We start from the raw sequence: 27,904 nt of genomic DNA on the forward strand, positions 1-27,904 counted from the left end.
GTTCTCTTTTTGTAGTGCAAGGTACAGCAAGTCCTCCAATACTACGTTCATTTCAACACCCTTTATTTATGCTAATGCAAATATCTCTAAGGTTGATGGGAAAGAGAAAAAGAAAATCTAGACCAAACTTAAAGGAGAAAAGGTTTCACTATAGTCATTTCCTAATTTCACTTAACACCTATAAAGCCCTTAACTTTAGGACTTACAATGCTCAATTACTTAAAAAATAGAGGGCCAGAGCAATAGTACAGTAGGTAGGGCGCTTGCCTTGCACGCAGTAGACAGATTCAATACCCCCGCAATCCATATGGTCCTCCAAGCTCCGCAAGAACTCAGCAGAGCTCTAAGACATAAGAATCGCTGGGTGACCCAAAAAACAAGCAAACAAAAAATCCACAAAAGCTAAAAGGAAAAGATGACATAATCCTGCCTATAGAAAATATCTACGTGAATGGATATAGGTAAGAAGATAAGTTTAGTATTATGACAATATATCTCAACCAATACCTTACTTTACCTTTTTTCTGACAGTGGCACCTTCCAACTTTGTTTTCTTTTTATAGTCCCTCTATCTTACTGTTTGATCTCCATGGTTTATACTGTAGCCCATGCTCATTGATGCAATTTTCACTTGTAAGCCCTCTTATACTATCCTGTGATCCCAGAGAGGAACCACATGTCCACTGGCTGAGAAATGGTGTTATATACAACTCATCTGACTACGCAGTGCCTACCCCACACCTTTCATTTTTAGATGATAATATAAAATTTTCCCCCAAACTAATGAAAAGCACATCAAGTTCATAGCATCCCAAATCACAAACAGTTGAAGCCTCTGAAAAGTTAGATAATGATAATAAGCAAACAAAAGTACAATTCTAGTCCTACTCTAGAGCTAGATCAATTCATAGCTTAAAAACGATGTCAGTAATTCTTACTATGTGACTCTGATTCTAAAGATTCTATCCTCATTTCCCCTGGAAAAATATTCAAAGTATGAAGAAATGATTCTAACATTCATTAATTTTAATTACATTTTCAGGAAAACTGAGAAGCCTTTCCAACAATAACCCTCCCCAAATGATCACAAGAGCATCTCTATAACATTTTGTTTCATAAGTGATATTTTTAATTGATAGAAAAATACTTACTTAGGCTACTTAACTGTCTAATTATATTTGCCAAGGAAATATTAGTCACACATTCCAGTTCATTCTTAATGCCTCGAGGCAGTGCTGTGTGGCACAAGTGCCTGGGATCAATGTTTCTTTTCACTAATGGCATCTTGAGAAGATCTTTGCTTCAGTTCACCTGTTGGAAATGAATCAAAACAACCAATCAATAATACTCGATTTTAAGCAACACAGTGAGATCTTATCTTCCACATTTAATAACAAAATATTTCCCAGTATAAGAATGAAAATGCTGGGGCCAGCGATGCTGTTCAGTGACAGAGTGCATGCCTTGCTTGTGGTGAGGCGCTCACTCAACCTCTGGCATTGCAAAATAAGAAAATCATGTTCAATGACTAAATGGATAAAAGCTGATTTGATAGTCTTCTTTCAATTTTAATTATCAGAAACATTATACTCCACGCCAGGATATTTTCACTCGGGGCACCCCCGAGTGGGGTGGGTGAGAGCCCTCCCCGCCCCAAGGGACCCAGCCCTGGCAGCCATCCTCTACTACCCAACTGCAGCCACAATCCAGGCTGCATTTCGGACGGCAAGGTGCACAACACACTACCCTTTTTCCATGATTACCACACCATATTTTTTGAGGGTTTTTTTTGGGGGGGTCACACCCAGCAATGCTCAGGGGTTACTCCTGGTTCTGCACTCAGAAATCACTCCTGGCGGTGCTTGGGAAACCATATGTAATGCCGGGGATTGAAGCCGGGTCGGCCGCATACAGGGCAAACGTCCTACCCACTGTACTATCACTCCAGCCTACCACATCATATTTGATAGGGTTCAGACAGTAGGCAACAAATCATAAAGAGAAATATATAAGTATATGCCTCTTGGAGAGCCCGGCAAGCTACCTAGAGTATCCCGCCTGCACGGGCAGAGCCTGGCAAGCTTCCCGTGGCTTATTTGATATGCCCAAAACAGTAACGACAACAGGTCTCATTCCCCGACCCTAAAAGAACCTCCAATCATTGGGAAAAGACGAATGAGAAGAGGCTGCTAAAATCTCAGGGCTGGAATAGAGACGTTACTGGCACCCGCTCGAGTAAATCAAGGAACAACGGGATGACAGTGGTACAGTGAAACATTATACAAAACCATAAAATTAACTTCCCCTCAGAGTCAGCTGCTTCAAGGTTAAAATCACAATTATCATCACAATTAGTTTTGTTCTAAAGAGTTGGTCCTCTCAAAGGACATTAAAGAGGGCAAAGAAAGAACTCTGTGTATACTTAGTCTGCAAGTGGTATGTATGGTTTTTCTGAGTACTGCCAAGAGCAATCCCTGGCTAGGAGATAACCCTGAACACCCAGAGATTGGAGAAGAAAGGAGAAAGAAGGAACTAATGAGGATTACCAACTCTATATTCAAACATTAAATAGATCAGGCTTTCAGTATCTCCAAGACCAAATAGTCCAAGTAGGTCAATTAAATAATACCATCACCCAATAGTATGTTTCAGAATTTTTTCCCCACTCTATCCCACTCTACGAGTACATAAATAGAAACCTCTTTGCTGGCACTTCACTACACAGGTTTCTATGTTATTAAGAGATATCAATCTACTGTGTTATTCACTTAAATCACTTAACTTCCCGTTAGTCGTCGATTTGCTCGAGCGGGCGCCAGTAACGTCTCCATTTGTCCCTGTCGCGTGCTAGTGTAGCCCAATGGCATCTGTTCGCTCCGGGAACATGAAGGGCCTCAAACCGATCGTTCATGATCTTGACGAAGAAGTCTGACCATCTGGTAGGTGGGCGGCCACGCGGTCTTTTGACATCCCGTGGAATCCAATCAGTAACAGCTCTAGTCCAACGGTCGTCTTCAAATCTCATTACGTGACCAGCCCATCTGATTTTCGACACCTTGGCAAATGAGACAGCGTCCCTGATCCTTGATCGTCGACGGATGTCAGAACTCCGGATTCGTTCTCTCATTTGAGTGAAACGTGATATTCCAAGCATAGCTCTTTCTATTCTTCTTTAGGAGACCTGAATAGCGTTCTCATCTTGTTTGCGTAGGGCCCAGGTCTCTGAGGCATATGTTAATGCAGGAAGAACAGTGGAATCAAAGAGATGTGCCCGGAGCCGGAGGTTCTTCATCCTCTTAGCTATTTCTTCGACGTTCTTGAAGGCGTTCCAAGCCGCTCTCTTCCTCCTGCGCAGCTCGGGTGCCAGGTCATTTGTCATGTTGACCTCTCGACCTAGGTACACATAGCTGTTGCATTCGGAGATGGTCGTTCCATTGAGAGCGAATGGGGCGTCAGGAACAAGGCTGTTTCTCATAAACATTGTCTTCGTAAGATTCAGCTGTAGTCCTACCTTTCCACACTCACGGTCAAAGTCGGCCAGCATTTGTGCCGCTTGGCTGATGTTTGGTGTTATTAAAACAATGTCATCAGCAAAGCGGAGGTGGTGTAATTGCCGACCATCTATCTTCACTCCCATTCCTTCCCATTCCAGTCGTCGCATGATGTTCTCGAGGGTGGCACTGAAGAGTTTCGGTGAAATGGTATCACCCTGCCGCACCCCTCTCTTGACATCAACGATCACTTCTTTGTAGAATGGTGAGATCCTGGTAGTGAATCCGCAATACAGCTCACGGAGGATCCTGATGTATTGGGCTTGAATGCCCTGATTGGCTAGGGCTTCAATGACCGCTTCCGTCTCAACAGAATCAAAGGCCTTCTTTAAATCAATGAACGTTAAGCAGAGCGGCATCTTGAACTCCCGAGAAACCTCAATGAGCTTGGTTATCGTGTGGATATGGTCGATGGTGCTGAATCCTTTGCGGAACCCTGCTTGCTCGCATGGTTGTCCTTCATCTAATGTTCTGCCAATCCTATTCAGGATGACTCGAGTGAACAACTTGTAAATGACAGACAATAGGCAGATCGGGCGATAGTTGCCAATGTCATGGATGTCTCCCTTCTTGAACAGTAGTACGGTCCTGCTGGTTTTCCACTGGGACGGAACCTTGCATTCAGACAGGTAGCGAGTGAAGAGCCGAGCCAGTGTATTGATGAGTACTGACGGCAGGTTCTTCAGGTGTTCAGGTCTGACCTTGTCTGGGCCGGGTGCTGTTTGTTTCTTTACCAACGAAATGGCGTGTCGGATTTCGGAGGGGAGAACGTTGGGAACAACATACCCATCCTGTGGAATTTGGTATGTTGGCAAGTGGACATGGCTATCGAAGAGATTTGAGTAGAAGTCATGGATAATCTTCTCCATTGCCGTTCTGGAGGATGTGATGGATCCATCAGGACGTCGGAGGGTAGTCATCTTGCTCTTATAGTTGGCGAAGGACAGGCGGGCCTTACGAATACTTTTCCCGGCTTCTGCCGCATCTACCAGTACTTCTGCTCTTCTCTCTTTGAGGTCTTCCTTGATCGCATCTCTGCACTGCTTTGCAAGCTCGGACGTTAGCTTGCGGTTGCCTGAGGCATGCGCCAAACCACGCTGGCGAATTAGCTCAAGAGTTTTCGAAGATAGGCGACTTTTTGTGGCTATCTCTCTCTTGGCGTTCCTCGCACATTCATGGAGGTGCTGAACCAGTCGATCGTATTCCTCGTCAATGTTGTCAACAATTGTTGACTGTGTTATTAAGAGACAGCAATCATGATCTGAGACTAACCACACCTTTTTTGTTTTTAGGGGCCAAAATTAATGATTCCTAACAACCACGTGGTACTAGGAATCAAACCCAGAAACTCCCACATGCAAGGCAAGTGCTCTATCATTTAGTAATAGCACAAGTCCTCACAGAACCTTTCAATCAGCTGTTGATTGATCATGCATCTTACACCATTCCCCTGCAGGCAACAAAAAAATAAAGCTAACTTCTTGCTTGCTCATAAACCTACATAAAATTTTATAAAGTAGCTAAATGAAATTAAATGGGTGAGGCCAAGAAGGTCTAAAAGGAAGAATCTGCTAGTTTGTTACAAGCTTTTGTCAGGAATGGTGTTGAACCTTTCGCAAGTTTTCTCGGTCTCTACTGACAAGACTTTCTGATTTTTATCTTCCCTTCTGCTGACACAGTAAATCACAATACTTGATTTATATTGAAACACTTGAGTCTGAAATATATCTCACTTGATCATGAATATAATCCTTTTGATATGTTGCTGAATTTGTTATCACTAAGATTTTGTTGAGGATCTTCACTCCTATATTGATCAAGATATTGGCATGTAGTTCTTTTTTTTTTTTAGTAATATCTCTGCTTTTGGTATTAGGGTAATCTTGACTTCATAGAATTGGTTAGAAAGAGATCCTGTTTTGTCAATATTCTGGAACAGCTTAAGCCGTACTGGTAATGTTTCTTTGAATTTTTGGTAGAATGCACTACTGAACACACTGAGTCCGGAGTTTTGTTTTGAGGGAAATTTTTGGTTATGGTTTCCACTAACTTATGTGTAATTGGTCCATTTCTATTTCTCCAATTCAGTCTTGGGAAGTTGTACGACTCTAAAAATTCATCTATGTCTTCTGTTTTCTCATCTTAATGACAAAGTTCCTGATTGTAAACTCATAATTTTTATTTCTGAAGTATTTGATTTTCCACCCTTAGGCTTCGATGCAATTTCTTAGGGATTTCTCTTTTTTCCATGATCTACCAAAGGGTTTGTCAATATTTAGTCTTTTGAAAAACCAACTCCTGATATTTCTAATCCTTCATGCTGTTTTCTTGATCTAGTATTAATTTCTGCTGATTTTTTTAAAACTTTCTTCTACTTGCTTTTGATTTCATTTGCTCTTTTTTTTAGCACCTCAATATGTGCTCAGGTTATTTAAGCTTCCCCCCCACCCCTGTCATGACTTATAAGTCTGTACTGTACTGCAATAAGCATCCCTCTTAGCTTTGCTTTTGTTGTGTTTCACAGGTTATGATACTTTGTTTTCCTTCTTGTTAATTTTGAGGAATATTTTTATTTTTTTAATTCCTTTTAAAAAAAGTTATTCAACAGTATTGTTTAATATTAAAATGTTTGAGTGTTTCCTGGCTTTCTTCTATGGTTAATTTCTACCTTCATGGCACTATGGCTTAAGAAGAGATTTGAAATGATTTCTACTTTCATGATGTTATGGTCACTCAGATAGTGTCCAGCATGTGGTTACTCCTAGAAGATGTCCCAGGTGCTCTGGAGAATATGCATCTAGTTTTGGAAATCACAAGATTTTACGCATGTCTATTATATTGCTATCTTCCAAATCTTCATTTAGAAATCTTGTTTCCTTATTGATTTTTGTCTTATTGATCTATCTAGTGATGGGATTGGGGTATAACATCTCCCATCACCAATGTGTTGCCATCTGTATAACCTCAGTTCAGTCAATGATTGGGAGCTTTGTTGCCTCATTCATTTGGTGCATAAATGTTATTAAGAGTTAAGTCCTCTGGACTTAATGATCCTAATCCATATATAATGCCTATGATCTTCTTTAGTTTGAACACAAGTAGAAGGACAGCCATCCCTGCTCCTTTTAGCCTGCTCTATTATCCCGTATGATTGCTTCCCAACCTTTCATACAAGGTCAGTTTTAGAGGAGTAAAAATGCATCTCGTTGTAAGTAACAGGATGGATATTATTCCTAATTTATCCAGTCACTGAGAGCCTTGAAGGATTTCAATACATTGACATTAAAAAAAAATTATCTTTCAGTATCTTGGGTACTTTTGTAAACTGACACAATTCCTGTGGCTTTTCTATGTTGTCTTCACTTGCACTTTGGTAATGACCTTTTATGTCCTGATCAGTCTCCATTTGCCACCTGTTACTATTTTCTCTTAGATATATTTTATTTGCATTTACTGTATAGTTTACAACTATAGCTCTGAGCTAAAATGCTTCTAAAAATTAAAAAAAAATATTTTGTTATAAAAAATTTTATTTCAGTTACAATGACTTAGAATACTAGAATACGGAGAATGGCAGGGTTTTATGCATAAAACATTCCAGCACCACACCCTCCATCAGAGTAAATTTCCCTTCTAGTGCTCCCCATGCATCTCACCCCCAGCTCCAAGGTAAGTTTTCAGTTAAGACCATATCTCAGTTTCTGTTGCCTTCGGGCCTTTGTTTAACTCAAATATTCTTAACTAAAACTCAAATTTCTCTCCCATGCTGCTAATGCATATATACTAATGCTTCCTGGCATCTGTACTTGACAGTTCCACAAGAGCTGTCAAATTATGTCCAAATCAAAACTCATTCTATTTCCTCTTAAAATCTGGCATGGTCTTGATTCTACTCCACTAAAACAGTTCCTCTTTATGTATAATAGGAGCTCAAGCCTTCCTACGTCATTAATATCTCATGGTCTTTTATTTTCTATTATAATCTTTGCTATAATTCAAATTCTGGTCCTTTGTCAATTGGCTTGATTAGACTTTCTATCTTTAGTGTTAGGTTCCCCATGCCATTCCATCTATATCATCTTTCCAACCAATTCATCATACCACATCATTAATATTACTTTTATTTTATTTTTAAAATTTATTTTTTTATTAGTGAGACACCATGAGATACAGTTGTAGACTTACAAATTTTTGTGCTTGGGTTTCAATCATACAATGATCAAATACCCATCCCTCCACCAGTGCCCATTTCCCACGACCACGGATCCCAGTATCCCTCCCAACCCCCATCCCCCCAACCCCACCCTGCCTCTGTGGCAGGGCATTCCCTTTTGTTCTCTCTCTCCTATTGGGTGTTGTGGTTTGCAAAAGAGGCAATGGGTGGCAATCATGTTCGGTCTATAGTCTACTTTCACAGCATGCTTCTCCCATCCTGGGAGGACACTCCCAACACCCTTTATTTGATGCTCCCTTCTCTATCTGAGCTCCCTTTTCCCCTAGCATGTGTGGCTAGCCTCCAAGCCATGGAGCAAAATTCCTGGTACTAATCTCGGCCATTCTTGGGTGTTAGTCTACTATTTTGTTACTTTATGTTCCCCAGATGAATGCAATCTTTCTACGGCTATCCCTCTCTTTCTGAGTCATTTTGCTTAACATGATACTTTCCATGTAGTACCACTTGTATGTAAATTTCATGACTTCTTTTCTAACAGCTACATAGTACTCCACTGCGTAAATGTACCAAAGTTTCTTTAACCAGTCATCTGTTCTCGGGCACTCAGGTTTTTTCCAGATTCAATATTACTTTTAAATCATACTGCCAATTTTGCCACAAAGCAAGCCAACTATCTATTTTTATTTTTATATTTTTGGTTTTATTGGGTCACATCCAGCAGTGCTCAGGGATTACTCCTGGATCTGCACTCAGGAATCACTCCTGGCAGTGCTCAGGGAACCATATGGAATGCCGGGGATTGAACCCAGGTCGACCACGTGGAAGGCAAACACTCTACCAGCTGTCTTATCGCTCTGGCCCCAAAGCAAACCATTTAATGGTACCTTACTATTGGAATAAAATCAAATGATAGTGAAAGTTCTTCAGGATTTAGTCCCTCTCTATAGTTCTAGTCTCATTTTATTTTCTAACCATATAGACTAATCATTGTGAATGTACCTTGCTGTTTCACATTCCTATTTTTTCTTGGTTTGTTTAGAATATCTTTCCCCTTCTTATCCAACAGTAGATTGCAGCAAATCTCTTTTCTGAATCATTACTAAATTCTGCTCTCCCTCACCCCCGCCCGACAGATTTATTAGTTATTCTTTGATACCCACAATATTGACCCCACATGCATCCTACCAAAATACTACCAACTTCGTTCTTCTGTGTTTATGAGTATGTTCACATTTCTATGCTTGAATAAGTATACAGCAAAAATCTTTTCTTATTTGGCTTGCATATCAATGGTTAAAAAGATGTCCAATAGTTGATGATAAAGAGAAAAAGAATAAAAGCCATGAATAAAAGGTTTAAAAAATGTTACTGAGCAAAGAGAACAAACACACACTTTCTTAAGCAACAATTTAATGATTCCAAGGAGCTGTTCTTTTCTGTATAAAGAAAGGAATACAAACAACATAACATGAGGCTGACACCTAAGGATAGTAGATACACGGGACAGGAAGATTGCTCCATAGCTGGAAGCCTGCCTCATAAGCAAAGGGAGAAGGCAGCTGGAATAGAGAAGGGATCACTAAGAAAAAGACAACTGGAGGAATCAATCGGGATGGGAGATGTGTGCAGACAGTGGATAAAGGACCAAACATGATAAACTCTCAGGGCGTGTATTGCAAACCATAATGCCCAAAAGTAGAGAGAGATTATGGGGAGATTATGATTATATAGAGATTATGATTATATCTGCCATGGAGGTAGAGGGAGAGTGGGATAGGAGGGTTATACTGGGGATATTGGTGGTAGTGGGGAATGTGCACTGGTGGAGGGATGGGTGTTTGATCATTGTGTGACTGTAACCCAAACATGAAAGCTTATAACTATCTCATGGTGATTCAACAAAATTAATGAAAAAAACTTGAAAAAAAAAAAGAAGGGAATATATTTGGAAAGGTAACACCTTACTATTTGTATTGTAGAATAACAGGCTTGTTTCCTTTACTTCCCCAAGAGAAAATATGGGTCATGTATCTTATTCACTTCTGAAGTTTTAGGGGCCATTCAGTGTCTGGGGTACAAGTCATACAATAACACATGTGAAGCAATTAAAAACATTCTTTACCTCAAAAAAAAATTACTTGGTTTGTGATTAGAATAGTACCTTTAAAGATATTACCAAAGCTTACGCTGAGACACACTCCCTCATTCTTTCAATTTCAATACAAGATTCTTTCTCTTATTTCTATCTGATAGAAATAAGAAACTAATGGTGAAACTAATGATCAATTACCTAACTCAACTATCAACGTCTTGGTAGGAAAAAGTAAAATAAGCCCAACAACTTTTTCCCCAAATCCTCATAAAATAATTTTCTGGTGCTTTTATGGAAATCACAATTGAGGGCTTAATGTCATACTGGGAAAAGGTTAAAAAAATGAAATGCCATCATAATTTAATTAGCAAGCAATAAAATTTCAGAATGTTTAGAATGATATATTTCCCTTTCAAGAGCAACTAAAATAGTAGACATACTTAAAAGAATTATGTTAGAATAAGCCAATTTTAGATTTTTAAAGTGTCTTTTAAATCCATCATTGTCTAACTTATAGATCTGAAGCTGAAAACTTTTTACTTAACAAGAAAGGTAAATTACACTGGTCAAAACATAAGAAAATAATTTTTAATTTTTAAAATTGGTCATTTGTTCTCTTTGGTTACAATGGTAAAAAATACAAAGCAAATTAAAAAATTCTCAAATGTTTAATAATCCACCTGATTATAAAAATGAGATTCTGGCAATATAAAAAAATCAAATAATTTCTAGATTCCTATATATTTTTCTTTACTCTTACCAATGAAACTATCAATTATTGAGGCAAACAATGAGATTGTTACAATAAATAAATTAGGCACCTATTCTGGTAAGGAGACGGTTATTTTATTTAAGATAAAACTTTTTGCTAAAAGCATCAAGACATGTTTCTTAATTTATTTCAATTAATTAAAATCATAGGAATTCAAATAAGCTGATTAAGTTAAAAAATGATTTTAGAGTTTAAAAGTGTATAAAAATAATGCATCTTTCCCCCCAAATCTATAATTTACATACTCCAAACTGTTTTATTTTTGCAAATAGAAACTACCAAAATTGGCAAAGAAAAATATAAATATGTATAAAGATCTGAGGAATAAATCCAATTCAGTCCATTCACAGGATTCCCTGAGCACTGCTGGATGCAACTCCCAAGAATGGAACTGGGTACAGTCCCTGTGTGCCACCAGTAATGATCCCAAAATAAACAAACAAATGTATACTTAATGTTTCTCTCATTATAAACAGAAAGTTTTTATAACTAGTCACTATCCATGAATCTCTAAACTTCCACACTCTGAAGACAAAGCCAAACTAGTCACTCAGCATTTATCAACTATTAATCACACTGAACATCTAAGAATTTGCCCTAATAGCTGTGCTACCTTTAACAAATAATCAGGCATGCAATCTTTGATTTTAAGTCAAAATAGCCAAGTATTACCATTTTCATAGCTTAAGGCTGAAAATGAGCACACTGTTACGTAAAGTAAACAATATGCCAGACATATACTATATTCATCACAGACACTATTGTTGGATTTGAGAAGTAACTGAGAGAGATATTAGAGTAAGACTGGTAACAGAGGCAGTTCCATACTACACTCTCAGGAACTGTTAATTAGCTGTGAGGACAGACACTGAAAACCACACAACTGAGGATGACATAGAAGAACCACATACCCCTCAAAGGCCAACAGAGATTGCAGGAGAGCGCACATGAGGATTAATACTTCACAGACAGAGGATTGATCAGATGTGTAGATGCTGTGGTCGAGGATGTAAGCCATACATGGCAGGGCAGACAGCCCACGACACAGGGAGCAGAGAGGGCAAATAGTGTAGAGGTACATGCCTTGAGTCAAGGAGGCCCTTAAGGAGCTACAATGCTCCACACAGACCAGGACTCTAACAAGGACAAAGAGACATTGCTCTCACCACACTGAATACAAAGTACTCAGTTTCAGATGCATGGCCCCAGACAGAAGGCATAACTGCAATGCCAAACATGAACAAGATGCCCCCACTACCCTGACCCCACTTAGAACATACTCAATTGCAATGGGACCCTTTGATGCTCCTCCCTATCTGCTGCTGCACCAGCTTTAAAAAACCTCATGTTCTACAAAAGCCAGCAAAGGTCTGTTTTTCACTGTTAAACTGAATCAAATAAAATACAGCCCAAATATGACCTTGTTCGACTTAATTAGGTTACAGATTCAGATAGGAGAAACATTAAAATTATAAAAACAGGGAAATCTAAGATAGCAAAATGGCCTAACTTGGATTCCTTTAGAGCCTATATATATATGGTTTTTGGTCTAATTTCTATTACTAGACTTTCAGCACTACATTGAGTAGTAGCTATCAGAGTGGACATCTTGCTTATAATCTTAAAGAAAATACTTTCACTTTCTCATTACTGAGTATGATGTTGGTTATAGATTGTCACATATGGCCTTTATTGAGCTATGCTCCTCCTATATCCATTTTAGGAATTTTTTATCATTAAGGGATATTTCAACTTGTCAAGTAACATGATGTTGTCTGTCCTTTACAGATAAGCACTATTTTATCATTAAGTATGAACCTGTGTTTTTTTCCCATGTACTTATTTGCCACTGTAAAGGCACAGTTGCCTTTTTTTTGGGATAGATTCTTGTCCAGTGCAGTTTTCTCTATTCCAAGTTTGTAGAGCTATTTTAATGTAAATAAATGTTGGATTTTATCAGATGTTTGTTTTGTATTTACACGATCCAGTGATTTTTCTTAAGTCTATTACTTTGGATTTTATTATTCAATTTAAAATATTTATCCAGCCTTCCACAATGTATGAATCCAACATAATTGTAATGTATAGTTCAATTTAATGCTAGATTCACTTTTATAATTTTGTAGAGAATTTTTATATTTCTGTTCATAACAGAATGTGTTACGTAGTTTTTTTTGACGTGTCTTTGGTTTTGTATTAGTAAAATACTGGCTTTAGGTAGTCAAGAAGTACTCCCTCTGCACCTGTCTGATGTTTTATGACTTTTGAAGGAATGGAGTTTATCAACTGATGGCAACCCTTGTCCTTGGATTATAGAACCTCCTGGAAAGAATCAACATACAGAACAAAATCTACTACCAAGCATACAATTTAGATCCTCTACACTATTATTGAATTTGGCCACAGAACTATAGAAACGTGAGTAACCTTGACAAAATCAGCTGGTGACTTGGACATCAAAACCGGATACTTGAATGTTACTATAACCTTATAATCCCAACTATAAAAAAAATTAAAAATTAATTTCCATGTTGAACAGAGTATTTTAAACTGGGAGAAAAAAGACCATCAAATAATCAGCAATCCCAGCCCAAAAAGTCTACAAAATCATAAAAAAATAAAATGGCTATTTTAAGCTGTTATGTTTTGGGATGGTCTATTATCCCATGAGAAATAAGCCCACAATCCCTTTCTAAGAAAATAATTTTTGCATTACAGTACTGAGTTATACAGTTTTGAACTATTTGTTCAATTAAGTTAAAACTGCAGATCTGATCACAATCAGTTTTTTTAAAAAAAAGTCTCATATAACAAGACATAAGAAAGGCCTATCACCTATAAGTGACGAGTACAAAATTCTGTAGCAAATACCAAAGGCTGTTACTCATCTGTGATATATAAAGAAAAGGAGGAAATACAGAATATCAAATAATAATAAAACTACTGGCCCTGAAGTTACAGAAACGAGAATACAAGTAAAGTGGGGAGTAGGAGAAGGGAAAAAAAGGGAAAAAAAGAGTGGACTGGAAACAACATAAGTGGAGGGTCTTGGGCCCACTGGTGCTGAGATGAGGAAAATGTATACATTACATACACATTAAAATCATAAACATTACACTAAACCCTGTGACCTAAACTAAAATAATTAAGTTTAAATTCCATTCACAATTGTGCCCCAGAAAATCAAGTACCTAGGAATCGCCTTAACTAAGGAAGTAAAGGATCTGTACAAAGAAAACTACAAAACGCTACTTCGGGAAATAAAAGAGGACACGAGGAAATGGAAAAATATCCCCTGTTCATGGATGGGGAGAATCAACATTGTCAAAATGGCAATACTTCCCAAGGCACTGTACAAATTCAATGCAATCCCTATAAGGATACCCACGACATTCTTCAAAGAAATGGAGCAAACACTCCTGAAATTTATATGGAACAATAAGCCCCCACGAATAGCTAAAGCAATTCTTGGGAAAAAGAAAATGGGAGGAATCAACCTACCTAACTTCAAGCTCTACTACAAAGCAGTAATAATCAAAACAGCATGGTACTGGAACAAAAGCAGAGCTGCAGACCAATGGAATAGAGTTGAATATACTGACATCTCCTCCCAAACATATAATCATCTAATCTTCGATAAGGGGGCAAGAAAAGTGAAATGGAGCAGGGAAAGCCTCTTTAATAAATTGTGCTGGCAAAACTGGACGGCTACATGCAAAAAAGTGGGCTCAGATCTCTGCCTAACGCCATGCACAAAAGTAAGATCGAAATGGATTTATGACCTCAACATCAGACCGGAATCCATAATGTTTATTGAAGACAAAGTTGGCAAAACTCTCCACGATATTGAAGTTAGTGGTATCTTCAAAGACGTCACGCCACTGGCCGAGCAAGTGAAAACAGAGATAGACAAATGGGACTATCTTAAACTAAGAAGCTTCTGCACCTCAAAAGAAACAGTGACCAAAATACAAAGACAGCCTACAGAATGGGAAAGAATATTCACCAAATACACATCCGACAAGGGGTTGATTTCAAGGATATACAAGGTACTGGTTAAACTACACAAGAAGAAATCACCCAACCCCATCAAAAAATGGGGCGAGGAAATGAACAGAAACTTTTGCAAAGAAGAAATCCGAATGGCAAAAAGGCACATGAGAAAATGCTCTACATCACTAATCATCAGAGAGATGCAGATCAAAACAACAATGAGATATCATTTCACACCACAGAGACTGGCCCACATCCACAAGAACAAAAGCAACAGGTGCTGGCGCGGATGTGGCGAGAAAGGGACCCTCCTTCACTGCTGGTGGGAATGCAGGCTGGTCCAACCCTTTTGGAAAACAGTATGGACGATTCTCAAAAAATTAGAATTCGATCTCCCATTTGACCCAGCTATAGCACTCCTGGGAATATATCCCAGAGAGGCAAAAATGTATAGTCGAAGTGACATCTGCAATTGTTTGTTCATTGCAGCACTCTTTACAATAGCCAAAATCTGGAAAAAACCTGAGTGCCCGAGAACAGATGACTGGTTAAAGAAGCTTTGGTACATTTACACAATGGAGTACTATGTAGCTGTTAGAAAAGATGAAGTTATGAAATTTACATACAAGTGGTACTACATGGAAAGTATCATGTTAAGCGAAATGAGTCAGAAAGAGCGGGATAGACACAGAAAGTTTGCATTCATCTGGGGAACATAAAGCAACAAAACGGGAGACTAACACCCAGGAAGGGCTCAGATTAGTACCAGGAATTTTGCTCCATTACTTGAAGGCCAGCCACATGTGCTAGGTGAGAAGGAAGCTCAGATAGAGAAGAGAGCACCAAATAAAGGGTGTTGTGAAGACCCTCCCAGGGTGGGAGAGACATGCTAAAAGTGGTCTATAGACCAAACATGACTGCCACTTAATGCCTCTCTGGCAAAACACAGTACCCAAAAGAAGAGAGAGAGAACAGGGAGGAATGCCCTGCCACAGCGGCAGGGTGGGACGGGGGGGGGGGGGGAGGATGGGGGGTCGGAGGGATGATAGGACCCGTGGTGGGGGAGGATGGGCACTGGTGGAGGGATGGGTACTTGATCATTGTATAACTGAAACCCAAGCACAAAAATTTGTGAGTCTATAAGTATACTTCATGGTGTTTCACTAATAAAAAATAAATGATAAAAAAAAATAAAAATAAAAATAAAAAAAAAATACAAGAAAAAAAAAAAACAAAAAAAAAACAAAAAAAACAAAAAAAAAATAAAATAAAATAATTAAGTTTAAAAAATGCTTGGTCCCATGGAAAACTCAAATCCATTAAGTAATAAGAATGCAAAACAAACATTCCCAGTGATGCTCAGAGGTTATTCCCTGGCTCTGCTAAGTTTTGTGTTATTTCTACTGCTGTTTTTTTTTTCTTTTTGGGTCACACTTGGCACACAGAGGTTACTGCTGGCTTTGTACTAAGGAATTACTCCTGGTGGTGCTCAGGTGACCATATGGTGAGGTGGAAATCAAACCCGGGCTGGCGCGTGCAAGGCAAATGCCCTACCTGCTGTACTATCACTCCAGCCCTTCACTATTTAAAATCCTTTCTGATGATTTTATTATCCTAAATACACTGATTCTTTTCCCTCTTTTTCCTGCCTACAACTAGCTGTATTCTGGTTCTATGTTATGGAATCTCTCCTGCTAAGGCTCAGGAGAATAAATGTGCTGAGGATCAAGCCTGGATTTGGCTGAGTGGAGGGCAGGTGCCATACCCACTGAACAATCTCTCCAGCCCTGGAAATTAAGTATTGACTTACATTTCCATCTTCATCCTGAGTTTTCTATCGACTTACATGTCTATCCTCATCCTGAGTTCTCTCTCTGTTGCTTTAATCATCCTACCCTACCTTATTTCCTGTCATACCAAGCTCTTTTCCACTATAGGGCCTGTGTTTGCTCTTGACATTGCTAGCTCCTTTTATTTCTCAGGGGTCAGAAAGATCTTTTCTAAGACCTCTTAAACAGATACCTTTGTTATTCTATTATACTGTTCTATTTGTTTCCTTCATATAAACAAATATCTATTATTACATCCTTATTGGCAGGGCTATGTGAATACAGGTTTTATGATAATACAGTCTATGCTTTCTTGATTTGTTTCCCAATACTTAGCATACTCTTGCTACTTAGTAAACATTCAATAATCATTTTTAAAAATAATTAGTTTACTTTCTGTATGTGGCACAATATTTATCTTACAACAACAGTAGATGGTGAAAGTAGATGGTGAAAAAGGATGGGAAAATTAAATTATGCATAGGGAAATGAAAATGAAAAGGCCTCTAAGGCCAAAACTCAAAACAGAAATAAAATTCTGAAAAAAATGTTACCATCATTTTGTGTTACTGTCCAACAAATAAATATATAGTTCCTATGTGCCTGAGTATCTAACATTAGCAGTTTGCTACTGGAAACACAGGGAAATTGTATCACCTGCGTGTGACTTTTCACAATAGACTTGTCTTAACTTTCCTTTTCTTTTGAAAGAATATTTTTCATGTTAGACACTAATATGTTAAAATACTTAAGAAATAAAATTTATACACTAATTTCAAAACACAGTATAGTGTAATTCCAAACACAAAACTAGTATTTCTGGCACAAAAGCAAAAATCATGTTAGAAAAGATTTGCTCATAAAGATTGTTTGCAAGCAACTGAATGAACAAAAGGAAATTCTAAGGTCAGTTACTATAAAGTGACATATTTCTGTTGACATTAACTATAATGAACTAAATTTAATTAGCCCATTAACTTAAAGAAATTGCACAGAATAGAAGTACCAATTGACATATTTTCCCAACTAGATAAATAACACATCTGTCTGTTAGTATACTGGTCTTACAATTACCATGCTAGGTAATATAATCAATAATACTTGAAGAAATTTAAAAAAAAATTTACATACCTGGGGGGTGGGGGTGGGGGTTTATTGGGGTTCTTCATGGTGAAAAATAAGTATTGATAAAGGGAAATGTGATTGATATTTGCATGACCGAGACCTAAACCTGAAAGCTTTGTAACTTTTCCCACAAAGATTCAATAAATAAATAAATAAATAAAATAAAAATGCAAAAAAAAATTTGCATACCTGAAAAAAAAATCCAAATTCCAGGCAGCCAGATTAAGGGTAACATTTTGTATTCTCAACCAAAATGTTACATATACTGTCAGAATCTGTAGCACTGTACTCCCGTTTTTCATGGATTTGCTCTAGCAGGCCCAGTAACATCTCTATTGTGTGATTTGTTCAGGATCTAATTTGATAAAAAATTGTATCTACTGTGCATTTACATGCCATTCTCTCTGCAAAGGATAATTCAATCCCACTCAGTTTATTCCACCTCTCTGGACACGTATTTTGTCATATAATTTTTTATGGTAATTTATTGACACACATTAAGAATTTAGTATAACAGAGCTCCAAGGATTGAAAATTCGGGGGTAGAACACATTCTTCACATATATGAGGCCCTGAATTCAATCTCCCTTACTGCAAAAAAGACAAAAATAAAAACTGCATACATAACCACTAAATACTAGTTAATGTTATAGCTGAGGGGGATAAAAAACACTTCTTGTGTGCAATTTTCATATTATTTCAGTTCTTCCCTTATATTACTTGTATGCCATGTCATGAGCTAATGCATGCCTTTTTCCTCTCTCCTTTTGTTTTTCCCCAGGCAGTGCTCAGAACTTACTCCTGTCTGGACTCAGGGATCATTACTGGTGGAGTCCAGGGACTCAGGGATCATTAATGGTGGGGTTCAGGGAACAATATGGGGTTCCCAGGATTGAACCTGGGTCAGCCACATGGAATGTAAGCACCCTACATACTGTACTATCTCTCAAGCCTCTTCTCTTGATCTGAGCAGCACCAAAATCTCCTACAACTTCACACAGTGCACAGTCTATACAAAAACTTAAGGGAATGCAACATACTTTTTACACACCAATTACAGATAAACCAATAAATTAAATGACAGAATTGAGCAAGAAGTCTCATTCTGTACCACATACCTTATCATTTGATAGAAAGAAGAGACAGTTTAGTGTATGACTGTCTCTAGTGTACAAACCTGCCTTTAGAATGCTTGGGGGGAAATGTGTTTCAGAATTTAAAATTTCTCAGATTTTAGAAGAGTATTATATCACTTTTTTTTAACTCTTGTCTCCCCCATCCTTCATATGGATTCTGGTGATCACATTAAGTCCACCTAGATACACGCTGCATAGTTACATCAAGTAACTATCCATTCTGCGAGGTCTAGGACAGTACTATGATCAAACATTATCATTTCTATAAAAAAGTATGAATATTTATGCTAATAGGATAAGAAAAGACCATAAATAGCCTTCTCCCGGTTCAGGTCAGGTTTTATCACTTTATTAGTTTCCAACTCTGTTGTAACAAATTACAATAGAACGTTACACAAGGCAAATTTATTATTTTATAATTCTGGGAATCAGAAGACTCAAACTAGAAAGAGGACGCTCATGCTTACAAAGTTGGGCTCTTTCTGGAGGATCTGCAGAAAAATTTACTTTTTTTTTTTCTGTCTTCTCAGGCGTGTTAAAGACTATTTCTTGGCTCTTAGCGGTTTACCTACACAGACAGAAATCCATTCACTCCAACTTGTGTTTCTATCACTTCTCTGACTCTCTTGCGTCCCTCCTTTATTCTTTATAAGGAAACTGGCGATTACATTAAATCCATCTTAATTAATTCAGGCTAATTCCATTTCAAGAGACTTAATTTAATAAGATATGCAAAGTCCCTTTTACCAAAAAAGGTAACAGATCGACAGGTTCTGGAGATTAAAACATAACCATCATTGCTAGGGAGAAGAGATATGATTCTGCCTACCAGAGTGAAGTCTTGTAACTTTCAGTCATTTTAAACTTTCAAACCACTAAGGAATTTTGTGCAACTCAAAGTGGTATTTATCTAACCCAAGATAAAATAAGGTTGGTGACATTAAAAAAAAAAATACAGGGTAGTTGAAGACCTGTAACAACTGGAAAGATGCTAGGACTTTAAAGATCTTAACTGACTTTATGAAATACAGTATCTTATTGAGAACCTTAAAAAAATATAAAGATTATGATAGCTGAAACAATGGAACAAAAGGTAATTTTCAAACATACTGCTGAAGCTTTTCCTGGGCATACAAAACAGCAAATTAAGAGATGGACAACTAAAGTTCATTATTTCGGGAAGGAAAATTTTTTAAAAAGAGCTTGACAAACTATCTGAAATAAAAGTAGCAAAAGAATTGGGTCATACAATGTTCCAGTATTCATCTCTTCACCAGTATACATTTCCCACCACCAACTGGAACATTATATGACTGAAAGCCAATCATGAACAACATTGCAACATAATTTTCAAAAAAGAGGGGGGAGGAAGGTGAAAAAAATAATGAAGTGGTAAATTGAGGACAGTTACAGGAGGTTAGGTTGTTTGGCAGGATGAAGAGTGTAGTCAATCCTGAAGGAAGCACATAGGCAGGTTGAAGTATTTTGAAGGAAGGACATAGGAAGGTTGAAGTGTTTTTGAACAGAGAACTGATGTATTATTGGTGTTAAAATGGGAGATTAATTTGACAGGAGGGCTGACTCAAACTGGGAAAGGCAAAAGAGGAGCCCAGTGACTAATCTATAGAAGTACTCTGATATTTCTTGGAAGAAGTGGGATATATCAAGGTAACCAGAATTCATTAAGGCATGTTTTTGGTTTGTTTTTGGACTGCAACAAGCAGTGCTCAGGGCTAACTACTGCCTCTGCGCTCAGGGAGCACTCCTGGCAGTTCAGGGAACCAACCATATGTGGAATCAAACCTGGGTCAGACACTGGCAAAGCAAAAGTCCCACCCACTGTACTCTATCACTCTAGCCCCATTACGGTACTTTTAATCAACATTATTTTTAATAGATGTAGCAACCAACTGCAGTGCTCACTGTTAATCAGGTGACTGCTTTATATTTCACACACAAAAATTATGAAATTTAAACACCAGGTGAGAAAAAAGTATTATCAATCTTACACTAAGGACCATGCTTGGGATTTGAATCCAGGTACATAAGAACTCCAAGGTTCAAATGAATATGATCCCAACATGACAGAATGTGAAACCTGGAAAATTAATTTGCTCAGTGCTGAAGGGAACACATGGTATCAGGGATTGAATCCAAGTCTGCTGCAAACAAAACAGAAATATAGCCTACTAAGCTATCTTTCCAGCCTCCAGAATGATCATTTTAAAGAATATTCACAAAGACAAAGATGATCACTTATAATAATGAAGTCAATTCATCAAGAAAACCTAACAATCTAGGTAGGACCCAAGGATGGCACAGTTGAACAGCACCTGCCTGACTAGCATGTCACACATACAATCACTGGCATAGTACCAACTGGGATCTTCACAGCACTGCCACATGGGGTTCCCGATGTCACAACAAAGTGTGCAGTCTATACAGCACTGCAATTAGTATGCAAAGGCACAACCAAGTGTGCAACCCTATCAAGAACCACATCTGGAGAGCACCACAACCAAGTATGTGACACCCCAGGGTCATCCCAACCAACCAAGGGAAAGGAGAAAATCAAGTTTTAAAAAAATCTGAAATGTTTATAATGCACATTGCAGATAAATCTTTTTTATGTTAAAATAAATAGAACAGCAAGAAAAATACCCACAGTAAGAAATTCAACATCTCTCTCACTAATGAATAAAAAGTAAACATAAAATCAATTAGCACTAAAAGGTCTTGAAGAATACCATCAAACTACTAGCCCTAATTGAGTTTTACAGAGCTTCCTATACCAAGATATCGGTAAACAATTTTTTTAAAAAAGTGTGCTAGTAACATTTACCAAGACAGACCAAATTCTGTTCCCAAAAATAAGAATAAGTTTTGAAGAACTTAAGACCTATGAAGTTATGTTTTCTGGACCCTATATAATTAAATAAGAATCAGGACAATATCTGAAAAATTCTCAAATATTTGGAAACTAGAGACATATGTCTATATGATTCAAAGTTAAAGAATAAAAATCATTATTTTGATCTGAGTGAAAATAAAAATGTACCAAAATTTAAGGAAAATAGATAAATCAGGATATGAAAGGAAAATTACAGCTCTAAAATGCTTTAGAAAAAGAAGAAAAGTTATAAATGAATGACCTCATTTTTCAACTTAGGAAACAAAAATATTAGAGCAAGTTAAACTTGTAAAGGAAATAAAGATGAGTACAGAAATCAATGTAATAGAGAAACAAAAAATAATAAAGAAAAAAAATCAATGAAACCAAACCAAAGTTGGTTCTTGGAAAACATCAGTAAAAAAGATATAAACTATATATATACATATATATATATACATTTGCAATATCCAGAATCAAAAGAATGGCATGCCTTAAGTTTTATAGATAACCAATAGGAAAATTAGAAACTATGCCAACAAATACAGCATCCTAAACAAAAGAGACAAATCTCTTGAAGCTGCTAGAAATCCATAACCTATTGAGAAAGAAAAATAATACTAAAATGCTTATACCACCTGTTTCAATACTTATTTATTATAAAGCCATACAATTAAGTCATGAGGGCTGGGCATAAAGACTAACAATTATACTATAACTGTAACCCCACAGAATTATGGCAAATTGCTTTTTAACACAGAAGTACAGGCAATCAACAGAGAAGAATAAAAATTTTAATTGTGCTACAAAAAATCATTTAAGCTTTATATGTAAGGAAACTGATCTTCATACAATGTATAAATCTGTTGTGTAACCAAATGTAGGATACAAAACTATAAAACTTTTAGAAGAAAACAAAAAAATATCTGTGACCTTGGGTTACAAAAATATTTTCAGATATAGTACCAATAGTGCAATTCAAGAAAGAATTGTTAAGGATGGAGTTTATCAAAAGCAGTAACTTCTGCTGAAGACACTGTAAGGGAATGAAAAGATAAGCCACAGGTTCAGAGAAAATATTTGCAGATCCTACACCTAATAAAGCACATGTACCTACAATAAAGAACCCTTAAGTTCTAAAATAAAAAACTCAACAGATTAAAAAAAAAAACCCTGTTTGTTTTTAGGCCATCCCAATGATGTTAATGGCTACTCCCAACTCAGTGACTGGGGAATCATGCAGTGCAGGAGATCAACCAGGAACTCCTACATACAAAGCACACTCTCTGAGCTATCTCCCTGGCCCATAACCAAAGATTTAAATAAATTCTTCATATAAGAAAATTTTTTAAAAAATATATAAATGGCATATGAAAATGGTCAACATCAACATCATTAGTCTTTGCAAAGTAAAGTAAAGGCCCTCCCATTGATCATCGATTTGCTCGAGCGGGCCCAGTAACGTCTCCATTGGAGACTTTGTTGTTACTGTGTCTGGCATATCGAATACTCTCGGTAGCTTGCCGGGCTCTCCGAGAGGGGCGGAGGAATCGAACTCGGGTCGGCCATGTTGGCTGCATGCAAGGCAGACGCCTACCCGCTGTGCTATCGCTCCAGCTCCAAGTCTTTGCAAAAATGCAAACTAATTGCTATAAAAGCATGCCACTATATACTATGTATATATATTCTGTCAACATATATCCTATTCTAGAAAATAAATGCAGTCATTACAATGACGAACTAGTATGCAGACAATTAACAATTGTCATGCCAAATTAGTATGCAAGACTTAACAATTGTCATGCCATCACTAAACGGAATACTGTAGCACTACCATTGTTTATCAATTTGCTCAAGTGGGCACCAGTAATGTCTCCATTGTGAGACTTGTTACTGTTTTTGGCATATTGAATACACCACGGGGACCTTGCAATGCTCTGCAGTGCGGGCAGAATACTCTTGGTAGCTTGCCAGGCTCTCCGAGAGGGACGGGGAGGAATCGAACCCGGGTCAGCCCTGTGCAAGGCAAACGCTCTACCTGGTGTGCTATCGCTCCACCTATAAACTTACATATTTATAGTCTTGTAATACACAACTATAAAATAAGGGCCAGAGAGATAGTACAGGAGTTAAGGCATCTGTCTTGCATATGACTGATCCTGTCTCTTCCTCACCCCCCACCCTCAGCCCTACCAGGAGAGATCCCTAAGTAAAGAGCCACAAATAACCGTGACGCACATCTGGATATAGCCCCAAGACCCCACCCCCAAATAAAATAAACAGCAGTTGTTTTCACTTAATAGGCATTTGTTTTGCTTTTCACTTAATAGGCATTTGTTTTGCTTTTACACCCAGCCAGAGACCATAACTTGGGTGTCAGGGACTGGACCCAAGTCAGTCACGTGCAAGACAAATATCTTACCCATTGTACTACCTTTCAAGTCCATAATAAGTATGCTACTTGGATCAATTTTTTTTTCATTAAGGAAGGAAGAAAAGAAGAAAAAAAGAAAAATATTTTGAGAGAAGAGAAGAGACAAAGGGGAAAAAAGAAACACTTCTCTATAGAAACCACTTCAGTGTGGTAACAAAACTCAAGGCCAGTTCCCCAAACCCTATTAAAACTGTATGAATTATTTTCTTTTTTCTGAATCACTATTTTTCTCTCTATTGGATCACTGCCATCAACATAAAAACAAGCCAGAATTTTATCCATCATAAAAAAAAATCAAGCACAAAAACAAATCTCGAACACACTTTTGTTGCCATTTAATCTACTCACTCACCCTTTCTGATTTCTATTCCCGCCTTTGGCAAAATTCCTTCAGTGGTTTCTATAATTCCTCTCCTTCATTCTCTATTAAATCTGTCCCGTATAGATTTCATTTCCAGCATTACACCAAGCCATCTAAGCAGGGCCAGTCAACTTTAACAGCTAGTAGTTAATTATCAGGCTTTATCTCACTCAATTTCTTGTTCACTTATTGAAAAACTCTCTTACTCTGGCTTTCAGGATAACTCTGGCTCCTGGCTTTCTCCCTATCTTCTCCTCATCTCCATACCTCTAAAACTTAATGTACTACAGTACTTAGTCCTTGAAACATTTTTTGTTTTGTTTTGTTTGAAGGGGATAGGCACAACTGTTGTGATCAGGGCTTACTCCTGGCTCTGTGCTCAGGGATCATTACTGGAGGAGCTCAGGGGACCATATCGGGTGTTAGGGATAAAATCCTGGCCAGTCATGTGCAAGGCAAGTGCCTTATTCACTGTTCTCTGGCCCCAGGCACTTTTTATTTTATTCTTATCTGTAATCACTGTTAGTAATTTCATATTTAAGTGATACATATAGGAAAATTAGAAGCAACTAGTCCCAAGAGCCTATAATATAGTAGTAACATAGTACTGTAGGCTTGTTTCAAAATTATTTTTATAACAATCATCTAAAGACCCCATAAGGTTCTTACAACTAATACTATTTTAAACAGCAGTTTCTTCCTTAATATGGTTGTGAACATAAAATTAGATTTTAATACATGTATTTAATGAATTTACAATTTGTTAAGGACCTCACAAATTCATTCCAACGTAAAACATATTAAAATTCATGTTCAAGTGATGAAAGGTCAATAATGTCATTTTGTACAGAAGGAACTTACATTTTTAATAATAATGAATGAAACAATGTTCTTTACATACATATCTACTGAGACATGCTTTATTTAATTTACTTCTAAGCTTAGATCGACAAAAATGAATTCTGTGAAATTAACTGATTTGCTATATATGAAGCACATAATTGTAGACTGCTTCTATCACAATAAAAGATTTTTACTATCAAGAAGAATGCATTTATCATTGAATACACACTAGTGACACATGACCCCTTTCCTCCCTCTACGATTCCCACTGCAAAGGATGTAGTATTTATCACTTGCTGGCCCCATGAAAATGTAAGAAGCATATCCACTAGAGTAAGAATCTTTAAAGTGAACCCCAGGCTCTCTGAAGACTCACACTAACTGTCAGTATTGCTAGTTCTGGGAATAAAAAAGGTGTACCTTCCCTCTTACTACCACATACATGAAGAGATGTCTGTTCAGATTCTTAAGCAGTTTCACCTCCAAGATAAAGTCTGACATATTCTATCCTACCCCTCCAATTTCTCATTATACAATTTCTTTTTTTCTTATGAAGCTCCTGGAAGTCTTTCTCCTTTGTTGTCAAAACCATCAATATATATTTGGCATTGCTTTTCTTTGTACCTCACTAGCATTTGGGATTCTGAGTCAGATCAAAACTGCCCCAAATCACAAGGCCTTATCCCGGGTTTCAATAGAATAGTCATGTCAGAAATACAATGCATTATATTCTCTAATCACACCCTCAACATCTGCTTCTGTCTTTCCTTTCAATTCCCCATAGTACATGTAAAAGTCAGTACTCAACAACTTTGTTAAATTCCAGATCTACACTCTTCTCTACATAAATCTATTAGCAGGTCTTGAGTTATCATCTTAATCACTTGTACAAACCACTCTAACATTCTCTAAAAAGATAAAAGTTGAGAAAACCTAAAACCACTAATTTGGTTTACTTCTTCTTTTTTTAAAAGTGCCTCCTGTGCCTTTAAGAGACAGCCTGGTGCTCAGTATGGCCCTCTTAAATGGAGAAGGAGATTGCTGTGTATCCCCTCAGATTCTGCAGTTAGAGCTATTATGTACAGCAGGCAGACAAAGCAGAGTCCAGGACCAGTACATTTCTTTTGTTGTTAGGATGTTGGTGATGGGGGTGCACCCCACTGTACTTGAGTGTCTGGGAGTCAGTCACAGCAGTGCTTGCCGACTAGGCAATGATAGCAATTGAATCTGGGCTTCCCATACAAAGCATGAGCTTAAGCCTGTTAAAGACTTTTCTTAGATGTTTCAGAGACTGAAGTTGCAGGATCCATTACCACTCAAATTGATACTGAAGGACCAAACCAGTCACAGAACAAATGGTGGATAAAGAAAATATAAGTGATCTAAATGATTCAGATGCCCCACAAGACAACCGTAGGTATTAGGAGTGTTTTTGCAAGGAGGGCATTGGTGCCACACCAACGAACATATGGGACTACTCCCAACTCTATGGCTGGTGGCCATTCCAGTAGTGACAAGGAGACCGTGAGGTGCCAGGGACTGAACCAGGGGTCAGAAGCACACAACGCAAGCACCTATACTATCGCTCTGACCCACGTAACTTCAACAACCTGCCGATGAGTATCAGAGCAGTGGGTAGGGCACTTGTCTTTCACATGGTCAACCCATGTCTGATTCCCAGCACTCTGAATGGTACCCCAAGCCTGCCAGGAGTGATTCCTGAGTACAGAACCAGGAATAAGTCTTGAGCACTGCTGCCTCAAGGAGAGGCCCCCAAACCAATTCCCCCCTCCCAAAAAAGAACACTAACAAGTTGCTAGGAGTATGTACTAGTTTTAAGGTAAGAATCTTCTAGGGGCCTTACTCTACACTTTTTTTTTGGATATTACAGCTCATCAGATTCTCGGTAAAGATCAGAGAAAAGCTGTTGTTCAAATTGGTAGACATGAAAGTAGATAAAAGATCAAATATGACGGTCTCTCAGTATCTGTATTGCAAGCCATAATACCCCAAAGTAGATAGAGAGTAAGAGAGAAATTGTCTTCGTAGAGGCAGGGGGAGTTGGGGGAGGTGGGGAGAGTGTGGGCAATACCGGGGACATTGGTGATGAAAAATATACACTGGTGGAGGGATGGGTATTTAATCACTGTAGGACTGAAATGCAAACATGAAAGCTTTGTAACTATCAATAAGAAAAAAAGAAGAAAAAACAAATTGGCAAACATAATTATGAGTAGGAGAATTTCTCAGGACTAAAGATTAAAGCATCATATGACAAAGGGGCAAATTCTCCAGAAAGACATAACCATCTCTAATTCAAATATACCTAATAACAGTATCACACTATGTGAGGCAAAATCTAAATAGTCCTCAAGGGAAAATAGATGAATTCACTATTACATAGACTTCAACTGTACTCAATCAGGAAGTGACAGATTGAATAGGCAGAAAATTAGTAACGATAGGGTTGAAATGAACCCCATCATCAATCAATTGGATCTAATTGACACTTATATAGTACTTCACCAAACAACAGAAAAACACATTCTTTTCAAGTTCACAAAGACTACTCATCAAAAGTCACATCTCCTCCCCTCCCCCCAAATTGAAAGAACAGATATCAGACAATGTATGCTCTTAGACCACAATAAAATTAAACTAGAAAGGAAAAAAATAGAAAAATTGCTTAAAAGAGTCATAAAAT

General features: G+C 37.7%; 1 protein-coding gene and 1 non-coding gene across 6 annotated transcripts in view; both read right to left on the minus strand.

Annotated features, from left to right (window-relative positions):
- Positions 1 to 27,904, minus strand: part of WASF1 (WASP family member 1) — a 62,939-nt gene that overhangs the window by 25,874 nt on the left and 9,161 nt on the right. For all 5 annotated transcript variants that reach the window (XM_056125192.1, XM_056125194.1, XM_056125190.1 and 2 more), the window contains exon 2: positions 1,152 to 1,311. In XM_056125192.1, coding sequence (XP_055981167.1) covers positions 1,152 to 1,284 — 133 coding nt within the window. In that variant the 5' untranslated portion in view covers positions 1,285 to 1,311. The remainder of the gene's footprint in view (positions 1 to 1,151; positions 1,312 to 27,904) is intronic.
- Positions 26,173 to 26,313, minus strand: LOC130033895 (small Cajal body-specific RNA 11). The gene has a single exon (XR_008794002.1). It is a non-coding gene; the product is annotated as a small Cajal body-specific RNA 11 (non-coding RNA).

Source organism: Sorex fumeus, unplaced genomic scaffold (genome assembly GCF_029834395.1).
Source record: "Sorex fumeus unplaced genomic scaffold, SorFum_2.1 ptg000054l, whole genome shotgun sequence".
Lineage (NCBI taxonomy): Eukaryota > Metazoa > Chordata > Mammalia > Eulipotyphla > Soricidae > Sorex > Sorex fumeus.